The following is a 12,535-nucleotide window of genomic DNA, read 5'->3' as shown; positions in this document are numbered from 1 at the left end:
ATAACATACGGTATGTTTATGATATATACCTAAAATTTCCCCATTGTGTATCACGGTTCGCTTAGTCTAATGGTAACGGGTCTCGCCTGCGGTGCATAGGGTCCCGAGATCGAGTCCCGCTCACTCCCGGCTATAATTTTTTTTTTTTTCTTCACATTTATTTTGAATCCAAAAATATTTATTTTTATGTGAAAATTTATACATTCACTGAGAAATATATTTTGTGCATTTTTTTTCTGTAACGGGGCCAATAGAGCTAAAAACACAACTCAGCAACGGGCGTCCAATGTCCAGGCAGTGTTGCCGTCATATTGTCTGTTTTGTTTACGATATTGGCTGTTGCCACAGTGAATAATGTAGTCCACCATCGTCTGAAAAATAGCGTATCGCACACGATAGACCACCTAAGTTATTGTAAATCGGTTTCTCCCAGGTCGACCGTGAATTTTGGGTTGCCACATTCGCCCATAAGAAACGCCAGGATTTTTAGCCAGGTCGACCCATGACAAGCATGCAAATAGCCCTAGGGGCCTACATACGTGCCCCGACCATGGCGATATACATGTGATGAGTAGGCCTATAACCATTGACTGTATGGCATTCATTCATAACTTTGTGCAAGCGCCGGTGTGACTTTTACGATATCAGTTTCAGTGTCTTGACTTGGCATCTAACTTAATTCAGTCATAGGCCTACTCTCATTCTCGTATTTATTTAATAGAGTAGGCCCTATTCTTGTTTTAGTTTGCAAAATACAGAGGCAGATATAATCCGGGATATACATGTAGTCATACTTCCAAGTTTTCTACTTTCTTGAATTTGCGTCAACGTCAGGCCTAAACTCGCTTAAGCTTACATCCAAGTTCGCATGGACGGTACTACGACTCGATGTTTCAGACTTGTGAGAAAAGGAAAGAGGTCACAAATAGGATCAAATAAAATAATCCAACAAAGAATCACCCTGCCTAAGTGCCGGACATAGGCTAGGCCTACATGTTTTAAACTTTATTATTATCCACCACGAATGGAGTGCCAATTTCTATCAGCCTAAGCTGTCTTTCTATCAACAAACGTGGAATCTCCCAGCTTGACCAATTTGGCATTAGTAAGTTAACTTAAGTTAAGCTTACCAACCATCATGACCATGCCATGCATGCTTACAAATTTATCAACCATGCAACTATGCAACATTACTAGATATACATGATATACTAGCTAAAATAATAGTTTCTCGGATCATGAGAGTATGAATGTTCTGTGTGCACTGCGTAACGTCGTAACCGTAAGGCCATGGGAATTATTAGTAGTAGATTTGCATCCACCGCCCGAATGACCAAAACCTACCGCATATTTTTTCATTATTTGCAAAAAATTTCATTTACCAGAAACGTGAAAACAAGGCTTTCAAACAAACATAAAATCAACAAGTTTGAAGTTGGTAACAGTCGTAAAAACCGTGAAAATGATTATGCACTTTCAGTTTCCCACGCGTTTGAACGGGAATTGGATTGCGTACTTTTTCGATGTTTAGTGAGCAACTTTCTTCAATATTTTGAGAAAATGATGTCAAATTTTCTATTCAATATTGTTTGGTAATAATGTCTTTTGCCAATAGTATGTTTAAAGTTGTAATTTTCTGTTTTTGATCGCAAAGATCGAATATTTTCGTTCGATTCAATTCTGAACCCTTCAAGGGTGCCGATTTCGCAGAACTTTGACGATAATTTTGCCTTTTGGACACTAAAATGCATTCGATCCTTAATTTTGTTTCAACCGAGTCTTAAATTAGCAAGTACAATAAGGTTGGTACCACTTTTATATACCGTAATACATTGATGAAATTTTAAAGATTTTTTTTTTTTTTTAACTGGCGCAAATCGTTAAGTGTGTATTTCCCATTGACATCCAAAATGGCGTAAGCCAGTCCTTAATATACATAGGTACGGGCGATATAGGACTGGCAAGCGAGTCTAGTCTGCAATGATGTTGTTCACCCGTGTTGGTTGTTCACAGCGAGTCCCGGACGTGTAGTTCAGTACAACACGCATGACAGGCCAGGCAACGCTGGTAGCCAACAGCCATCTTGAAAAAAAAAAATGCTAATGCATGACCCCTGTTAGGCCAATGAAAGTCAATTCCTTGTTTACCGTTACACAATTTTTCATGACTGTGTAGGTGACCATTTCATTTTTCATTATTCATTATTTTATGCCATTTCATTATTGCATCTGTTACAGGTGTAAACCAATAACTACCCATGTATACATGTGATAAATCACAGTTTGTAGTTTACAGATGTAGTTTACAACCACATGAAGGTGATTGTACAACTATTATCAAAAGTTTCACAATATTTTTTACGGAATGAGATCAGAGCAGATCAAAAAGTGAGTAGGTATTCATTATTAATTCATTATAAATATTAACCATATACCATGCTCCTACTGCAAAGAAAATCCCTGAAAATCACCAGAAAGAAATTTATTTTTTATGATATATTTAAAACCACAATTATTTATTGGTATGTTAAAGTTTGTTAGAAATCAACATTTTATTCAAAATAATGAAATATTTGGCCAGCAATTGGTTTTGAGCGGAGTAGGGTAACGGGAAACTAGGAATCGACTTTCATTAGCCTTAAGGGGGTACTACACACCCCTGTCCAATTTTGTGCCTATTTTTGCATTTTTCTCAAAAAATTATAGCACATTGGTGACAGGTAAGATATGTATATTATAGGGGCAAGGACTACAACTACTGTACTGAAAATTCAGCAAATCAAAGCAAGTAGTTATTGATTTATTGATCAAATAAAATACCAATAAAACTTACTTAGAAATAATTATATGATTGTTAGTACTAAGTGTTTTGTGAAAATGAAAGATGTCCATGACTTCATGGCTGAATGAACCCAAATTGAAGACAAAAACTGCCCTTTCCAAAAGTCACAAAGTAGGCCTACATGTATGCTTGTTAACTGCAAGTCGTATTGGGACAAGGAATGGAACTGACCATCTTACAACTCACTGTGCACCAAGGGGATTTGCATGGCTGAATGATCAAGAATCGATACACATTACAGTAAATGTTCACTTGGTGAGGATTTTAAACTGCACTCAATCACATGGGTTTTCCATTAGTAACAAGCCATGAATCAACTTTTGTGACAAGCATAGGCCTACTTTGTGACTTTTGAAAAGGGCAGTTTTTGCCTTCAATTTAGGCTCATTCCGCCCTGAAGTCATGGAAATCTCTCATTTTCACACAGCACTTAGTAAACAGTCATATAATTATTTCAAAATTAGTTTTTCATTGGTACAAAACGAAACCTTACAATGTTATGACGACATGTTCAGAGGGGGACTTATTTCTTTTGATGTGTTTATGTGTACATCCATATCAAAACGATGCACTTGTCGGCTGCTACATTTGTCTCATTTCACATAATAGCTAGGAATAAATACCAGACTCATCTCCGAAGTGGAGGTCACTTCAAATCATCCCAAGTCACATGGTTTAGGAATACAGAGAGCATTCCTTATACAATTTGACTTGGGGATGATTAGAAGTGACCTACACTTGATATGAGTCTGGTATATATTCCTTGCTATTATGTGAAATGAGACACATGTGGCAGCCGACAAGTGCATCGTTTTGATATGGATGTACACATATTTGGGTCAAGTGAAGTATAGACAACATAGATGTAGAGTTTCCTTGACAACCCTTTTCTTTTAAATTATGTATTGTGTTTGGGCCCCGGTTTAGGCCAATTTGGCTGACTAGCAAATGTGTTAACTAAGGTTTGCCTTTCATACACATATTCTTTCAAACGGAAACAGTTCAACTTCAGACCCAGAACACGATCATGTCTGACATTAATATTTTGTTCTGGGACTGATTATTCGGCCTATATCAACATGAATGCGAGTCAATTCGGACCCATACCAATTCGGCCCCAAGCCAATTAGGCCACACGCCAATTCAGCCCCTGTATAAAACCACATGGGGTTTCAATGTGTTGATCAGTTATGTTTTAATAATTCAAGGGACGAAATGAAAGAGGACAATATTAAAAAGGATATATGCCATAATTAAAGACACTATAGTCACAGTTTGTTACTATGACCTTAAATTAGTCATAGGCTGTACAGCCCCAAAAAAGGGTGATGTTTCAAAAAGCTTATGGTACCAGCTGAATTGAAGCAGCTCATCCTCCTGAGCATTTTGACACCTTAAAAGAAAATCGGTTGAAAAATGAGACAGTGCGGGCCAAAAACTACGCGTCGCATAAGGGGGATTTCTTGGGACCCCCTATTTTTCACTATTTTGACAATTATGGTCATTTTCTTTGCTGTTTGTTGGATTCTAATAATTATTTGCATGATTTGGGGTTTCCTGGATATATTTATGCAATTTGTTATGTATCCCCTACTAAAAGTTTATCATTTCTTATTATCAAATCAAAGTTACTGATAAATAACAGCATCTGTCCAAATTTGAACTCTCATGCTTATTTCACTTGTGCGTAGTACCCATTTGAAAATGTGTAGAGACGTTTCCATTGAATTACATGTGATACAAAGTTTGTTGACCCCTGTATATTACTATGGCAGGTTACCCCTGTCACGGCCACACCAAATGTGAAAAAAGGCTGAAAATTTCAGACTATGGATGATTGATGATTATTTTTACCCAAAAACGCAAATTTGAAGGCCACCAAAAGTTTTCATTTGACACAATTGACACAATTGACACAGTGAATAAATGACCTTCCTAGACCTAAAACTATGTAGGCCTAAGTAGATACCAAAAATGCATTACATAATCCTTAATGTGATAAAATTCCCTTAAAACTAGACAATGAAGGTCAAACCCCCCCCCCCTTGTGTGTCGTTATTTGGCCGGCACTGTCTCAATTTTTGGCCAATTTCAATAAAATTGGTGTCAAATTACTCAGAACAACAAGCTGCATCAAATAAGCTGGTACCCTAAGCTGTTTGCAACATCATCACCCTTATACAGCCTATCACTACTTAAATACAAACATCGGGCTATCATATACTGAAAACACAAAAGGTCTAGTATCTTTGGTTGTAAAGTTATGAAGTTTTGTGATGTCTATTTACTAATGTATTGTATTGTTTTTTTACTCCATAGTTTTGCCTGTATCTCAATTTCTTATTCATACTCAGCAGTGGGGTTTGACTCCCACCCTTTTTATTTTACCCCACCATTTTTATTGAGGCACCCATTATACTGAAAATTCCTGACCCCCACACTTTTTACTGAGGTACCCTTTATACTGAAAATTCTTGACCCCACACCACTTTTTGCTTTTTCCGCTATTTGTATACATTGTTACATTGACGAAGTCACACGCAATTTAAAGTAAATCAAGTACGCCAAATTATGCACCTATTTCACACGTCCGAGTCCGAAGTCCGGCATGGACTACAAAATTCCTACTTTGCACTTGCTTGGATTATGCACAGATATAATTTGAATTTTACTCAAGTTAACTGCAATTTTAACCAAATTGTTTCTAAACTGTTGGTTTTGTTTCTTCAGAACTTACTAAATGAGAAGAAGCTACAACTTGCAGTGTGTATGGTCGTGGGGACAATCATCATATGGGCAATTCCACGGTAACTCGTGCTACACTTTATGGCGTCCTTTTACATACTTTGTGCTCCAGCTTTTTAAAATCATTTGATTGGAATCTGTATTTTTTGTATTTTAATACCCAACATTCAAGGCTAGATCCTCATAGTATTGCTAAATGAATATATCAACTTTTGTATGTATGGGACAGCTGCGAAAACGGTAACTTCGTGCTACGAGCAGAGGACATGCTAAAAAGTCACTCATTTTTATTTTGATCGTGTCCTAAAACAAAAAACATTAAAGCCTAATTGATTATATGATAAGTAACTACTATGCTAAGGTTTATCTTGGTATAACTTAAAAAGTTTTGTCCCTCATAGTTTTACATTGACTGGCAAAAAACATGGTAACTCGTGCTACGGTACCTCGTGCTACAGTTTATACGACCATATACAAAAAGATTAATGTTCTTTTAAATGTCAAAGTTTCTTGATAAAAATTCCTCAATGACTGGTATATGATCAAATAACCCAATCTATGTACATAACCAAAGTATACTTTGATATAACCATGATAACCCCCAAAATAACCCAATTTATGTACAAATAACACCAATACAGTGCATGTATCAGCATACAATGCACCACACACATTACATCCCAGCATTACATGTAGGTACTTGATCCCTTGCTCCATCCTGTTTGGATATTTCATACATTGTAGGACTTAAATTTCAACAGTTAAATTGAACAGTCAACAATTGATAGATTGATACATGTATGTAGGTTATTTCACCCTAAATTAGTTCACAAAACTTGTAATGTTCGGGGTTCTTTACAATGATCGGCTCTGTAAGTTTCTTTAAATTAAAAAATTGCTTTCTGAGGTACCGGTATAGAATGTTTGGTCATCATTTGGTTGAGAACTTGAGATCATTTCCTGTGATTTCCTGCTTGGTGCATTACTGAATACAGTTTGCACGATTTCAATCACTTCACCTGGAAAATGAGACCCATCATACTCAACAACATGAACAAATTTTGTATCAATCATACAAATCTCAGTATCAACTATCAGCTGTTAGCTAGCCTCAGGATTTCCAGTACTGTACATCTATATTTCTTGGGCTAGATTTGGGGGGCGGAACTTAAATTTTGGTTGCATCATTTTGACCAGGTATTAGTAATGGGATATATACTACTTTACTAGAGCATTTTTTAGAGAGACTGTACAAGTTTAAGTCTTCGAGCTTCAAAAAAGGGACTTATTTTGGTAAAAATTTGGTATATTTACACTATTTTGGCGCATGATCAGGTGGAACTGGCTCCTTGAACCTTTTCTCTATCTTTGCCTTCCATTTTTTACTTTCATTTATCTGTCAGAAGGGCACTTATATCTTAAATTTTGGGCCCCCACACATGTGTGTATGCCTGGTTGTTTCTTTGTTTATTTCTTTGTTCGGCTGCTCGGGCGGAAGCAAATTGATTAATCCACTGTGCAGCTTCAACGCAATAATCGATCAACTACATATTGGTATACTATGCCAGATAGATAGATAGGTATGGTGATAGGATATGGTGGCTTGATGTGCTGTATAGTTTTGTGTTATGTCATTTGCATATTTATGAATATTAATGAGCTTATTTGCATATTTTGCAGAAATTTGCCTACATTTTCATTAATCCACTCTGCAGCTTAAATGCATTAGTAACCAATCAACTTCAAACTTTGTTTGGTGATTGGATATTGTGACCTAATGTTTGTCATGTTATTTGCATATTTATGAATATTAATGAGCTTATTTGCATATTGCATATCATTTGCATTTACAAAATATTGTTATTTACACATGTTTGAGTGAGTGCCACCTTAATTACGAACCGCGTAATTCTTGTTTGCCAGGGGGGAAGTCTGCCCTACCTGCCCCCCCCCCCACTGGCTACACTACTGCTAGAAAGTTGTTACCATGGTTACATAAATGCATATTCATGCAGTTGGGAGATACCTCTATTGCTGCCAAGTGGTTTTTTGCATTACCTTTGCTGGTACAGGGGGGAAGTGGGCTATGGTAACTCGTGCTACATCGGTAACTCGTGCTACTGGTAACTCGTGCTACAGTTTTTAAGTTGTTATTATTATGTGGTGGATAGTGTTTTGTATTTCAATTTCTTATTTTTATTCAAGGTACTACTAGTAGAAGGAAAATAATAAGTGGCATCAATTAAATTGCCAACATTTTGTAAATATATTAAAAAATGCATCTCTCGGTAACTCGTGCTACACCATATTTAGTGTTATGAAAACACAATGAAAGGAAAAAATTAGCGAGGGGTTATTTAAAATGTGATGGATATTTCTTGAAGACCATATTTCATAGATATAAAATGTATCAAATTAAAAAGAAAAGTGCCCTGTTTAACAAAATAGGCCCACTTAGAAAATATCTAAGTTGAACAGCATTTTTCCACTAAAAATACACTCTCCGACAAAATTATTTTTTTTTGAACAAAATGTTAGAAAAATGCAGAAAAAAGTTTAGAACTTGAACATTACATCTGTTTGGAATAATATGAAAGTTAAAAGAAATACATAGAGGCAATTTTATTTTTTTGAGTCATGTCCACTTTTGCTTGGAATTGCCCATATATACAACAAGGTCGACCGTTTCACAATGGCTGGACAAGAATTTGAGGTATGTCTGTTAAAGCTTCATGTATAGAAAGGTTGATTTGTGAATGGCAAAAATCACGATGCATTTAGAAGTGTTTCTAATTGTGACACAATCTGATTTAGGCAGACCAATGGGAGCAATTGTGAGATGATAAAGCCAAAAATGGTCATCTTTTAGAATACCCGACCACAGCGCACAAAATAGATGGGGGCTAAGAGCAATTCCCCCCTCTCAATGCCAAAATACCCGAAGTTGCGAATTAAAATTGATTTTAAATATGAGAAATTTGTTGTTGTGACCTGGAAATTAGCACTTTTGTATGCAAAAATGAAGTCAACACAGAGATTATTGAAAATGACCAATATTTCTCTCAATTATCTAGATATTGTATACTCACCAAAAGACCAAGAAGAGTAAAACCTGGCAGGATGGAGTGCTTAAAGTGAGTGTACATGGTAACCGTGCAGTGCTTTATGATGTTGACAACACTCGACTTGATGCTCTTCATATCAAGCCAGATCAGGTAGGTTATGATATCAAGGTTTAAATTACTAACCTAATCACCTGTAAGCCACAAAAACTATGAGCCGGGTGCCTCCTCTGGGCCAGGGCAGGGTTGGGTAGCATATCATCCACCTTATCTTGGGCCTTCAACCAAACTGCCCTAGCATGTTAAGGTTAAGAGGGTTCAAGGTGCCATTCAGCTCTCATGGAAACAAAAAATGGCAGGATAATATGAGCCTATAGTTTGATCATAATAGGCGGGAAATGTTAAGATTTTACCACTACGCTGACAAGTAGACTCAGGTTAAGAGTGCTATTGACCTATCTAGTCTATATTTTATGTGTTAAAGAAAGTAGACAAAGTATAGGACTTGAAATATGTGATGATTGTGGTGAGATGTCACAAGACAATTCTCAAAATAAAATATTTTAATATTAATCCGCAATGTTATAAGGCCCGCCGATTACAAGCTGATCAAAGTATAGCATAGATATGCAAAAAAGGTGGAAGGTTATTTTTCCCCATTTTGAATCACTTGAATGTAGTTGATAAAGTCCTGCTTATTGCAAAAAATCATCTTCCCTCTTTCCCTTCATCACCTTATTCAGATTTTCATAGATAAGGTTTGTTTCTTTCAAAGGGTTTCCTCTTCTTTTTCCCAGTAAATTCATTCATTCTATATGGTATTATTTGACTTGATACAGGCGCAGTCTCTTATTGGAGTGCAACTGGAAAGTGACAAGTACCTGATCACTGTAGAAGAAAAAAAGACAACAGGAGCATCCAGTGATAGTGAGAATAGCAAGCCTAGGTGTAATATGACACAGCAACAACCTGTATCATTGGTGCAACATGCAAAACCTATGCAAGGATTAGCACTGAGGCAACCTTTAAAAAGAAGAAGAACTGTAAGTATCAGAATCAAAATGAAGTTTGGAAGTATCAATTTTATAGTTAACATTATACTGTAGTGTAAGTTAATATTCGCAGTTGTAGTGCATGTTAGAATATGACCGTTGTTAGGTCAACTGGCTTACGCTTTCTTTGTTATGAACCACTGATCGAAATTATCACAACACAAAGCCTGTGACATATCAAAATTCGGAACAGGTGTATGAGCCCAGGCTTGGAGCAGTAACCAATGGTTACTAACGTGCACTACAACAGGAAATTGTACTTACGACTAAATTTGACTCATTTTTGCAAATCCTGATCTATTGATCTATTTTGTTTCTCAAAACCAATTATTTTCCACCTGTTAGGGTTTCACAGTTCCACGTCAAGTCATCAAGAAACCAGCACCAGATCTTCAATCGCAGTCTTCAATCACAGGAAGCAAGATACCACCCAATGCTCCGCAAACTGCCAAACCGAGTCTGTTCAACACACCATTTTCAACAAACTCTTCAAATTCTCATAGATCATTCTTCAACATGTATGGTAACTCAAACAAACCACTACCAGTAGACTTGCAGTCAAATTTTCAGACTGATGTTTCAAATGTGCAATCCAATTGTAATATAGCAAAGGAGCATGCTCAGATTGGAGAGCAACCCTGTGTTACTTCATTGGATCCGGTGGATAGAACTGAGGATTTGGAGGAAAGTTTTGAGCCTTTGTGTTTTGATGTTGCAACACCCAGCAGTAGTACTGTTGAATCTCAATTCACTGAATTTAACAATGATGAGACTCGGGACCCACAAGATTCTATTGATATTCAGCAGAAGAACAATGCATCATCTAATGCACAGAGTCAAGACGTTGTTCAGACGAATAACAATGATCAAGCTCATTACAATGAGATGGGTACTAGTAAGAGGTCGGCCTCGCAGATATTAGCTTTGCTTGGCAGAAGTAACGGGAAGTTCAAGCCACCTGTCAAAGAGTCTGCCGTATCATCACAAGGTGGCGGTATGGAGACTTTGATGAGGAAACGTACTGATGATGCAAAGACTCAGGAGATGAGCCTCTCAGGAAACTCCCAAAGAATATGTAGTAGACAAGTATCTAGTTCATCAACACATAGTAGTTTTTCCCAAAGTAATGTGGACTTCAGTCACAAATGTGGTGTTGGTTCCAATGTCAGTGATGCCCAGCAGACAGCGGATGTCAGCATCGTATCATCTGTACATCGTAAAAACTACAGTACTGGAGGAATTCAAATGAATGCCTCAAACCAAAGACGTAATGCTGGTAAGTATGACCTCATTGGCTATTCCAGTTGAAATTCATACACCTGTAGAAGACATGACCTAAATCTTCCCCATAGGGAGTGTGAACTTCAAAGAGGGTTACCTGAATTGGTGGCTCCATTTGAAATCTATGCCCTCTGTGTGAGAGATTAAGAAAAGTTATCATTTGTACCCTAGATACTAAAAGAAGGAACAAAGTTAAGATTCCTAATATTTTATACAGTAATTACTAATAACCCTACAGTGAAACTTTCATGCATTTTTGTACATTCATATCCTCATAAATATAGGCGATGTGTTTATTCCTATTACAGATAATAACTTTTAAAGATGTATAATGACCACATGACATAGCAATGACCGTGTTGCGTGACATTATATGCATTCAAACAATATACGTGGGTGCTGGCCACCATATTTGGACATCGCATGAATCGCCCTGGTGTGATTTATTTTTTTACAGGGAAAATAAAAGATTTCTATTATGTTTTCAAATTTAAAAGAAGAAAATGCAACACAGATGGAATTAAGTGAAAAGTAACATTTATAAATGAGGTTAATGACTTTACATTGGTTATTTTATGGGGTATTGTGAAATATCTAAATATAATGCTTGGACCTCGGAATATCCCATCGGGATATTCCTCAGTTCCAAAGCACAATGTTTAGATTTACATATATCACAATACCCTCACAGCAGCTGATGCGCAATCATCAACCTCTAATCAAGTTGTGGAAGGCATTGATAATACCTGTCTCAAAATTCGAGGAAATTTGTATAATATACATTTGCCCATAACCCTGTCTATTTTTTTCTCTGTAGATTTGATCGACCCCTTCAAAGTAAATTATTTTGATATCCTATTTCAAAATTTGTGCCTTTTTTATGACACAATTTCATTTTGAAATAATCTACTTCAATACTTCATGATCATCCCAAATTGCAGGTGTTGCAAGTTCCCAACAGGCAGAAATAGGTCAAGAAGACTCTTCATCTGCATATCAAAAAAGCACAGAGCAAAGACTTGATGCAGGAGTAAGAGGTGGAATAAGGATATCTGGTTCTTCACATTCAGGTATGTGCCATGTGGGTATACAATGTATATGTGGAAGGATAAGTATGAAATATAGGATCTACAACTTCCGTCAAACACTTTTTGAAATAAATGGAAAAAATATTTTTTATGATACGTAAAAATGTAAAGAGGTATGTGTAGCCTTATTTGTTTTACACATATGGACCAATTTATAGGGTCATACATCATTGCGTTTGGTGACAATGGTTCATTATGTTAATAAAGAAGCCATTTTAAAAGTTGCACCTGAGTCCATATGAGTCGACTTTCCTTAACAAACACATGAATAGACCTGGTCCACTGTAGTGTTGATTCCTAAATTGTGACCTAACGCAATGATGTATGATGCTACAAATTGGTCCAGATGTGTTAAACAAATAATGCCATACCATCAGGGTGTTAGTCAGGATCCAGAATCTGTCTATACAAAAAAATTTGGGTCCAATATTGATTATGCGCCATGATCGATCGCATTGGTTTTAAA

The 12,535-nt window shown here is 36.6% G+C and overlaps 2 protein-coding genes across 2 annotated transcripts in view; one reads left to right on the top strand and one right to left on the bottom strand.

The window, feature by feature from the left end:
* The window catches only part of LOC140171766 (F-box/LRR-repeat protein 4-like), a 238,554-nt gene that overhangs the window by 148,590 nt on the left and 77,429 nt on the right, over window positions 1-12,535 (bottom strand). The window lies entirely within an intron of this gene.
* Window positions 8,255-12,535, top strand: part of LOC140170998 (5'-3' DNA helicase ZGRF1-like) — a 53,338-nt gene continuing 49,057 nt past the window's right edge. The window contains exons 1-5 of the mRNA XM_072194183.1: window positions 8,255-8,299; window positions 8,661-8,801; window positions 9,488-9,691; window positions 10,046-10,976; window positions 11,923-12,051. Coding sequence (XP_072050284.1) covers window positions 8,279-8,299; window positions 8,661-8,801; window positions 9,488-9,691; window positions 10,046-10,976; window positions 11,923-12,051 — 1,426 coding nt within the window. The 5' untranslated portion in view covers window positions 8,255-8,278. The remainder of the gene's footprint in view (window positions 8,300-8,660; window positions 8,802-9,487; window positions 9,692-10,045; window positions 10,977-11,922; window positions 12,052-12,535) is intronic.

The sequence above is a fragment of the Amphiura filiformis genome, chromosome 15 (genome assembly GCF_039555335.1).
Source record: "Amphiura filiformis chromosome 15, Afil_fr2py, whole genome shotgun sequence".
NCBI lineage: Eukaryota > Metazoa > Echinodermata > Ophiuroidea > Amphilepidida > Amphiuridae > Amphiura > Amphiura filiformis.
This window is presented reverse-complemented; position numbering and strand designations above follow the sequence as displayed.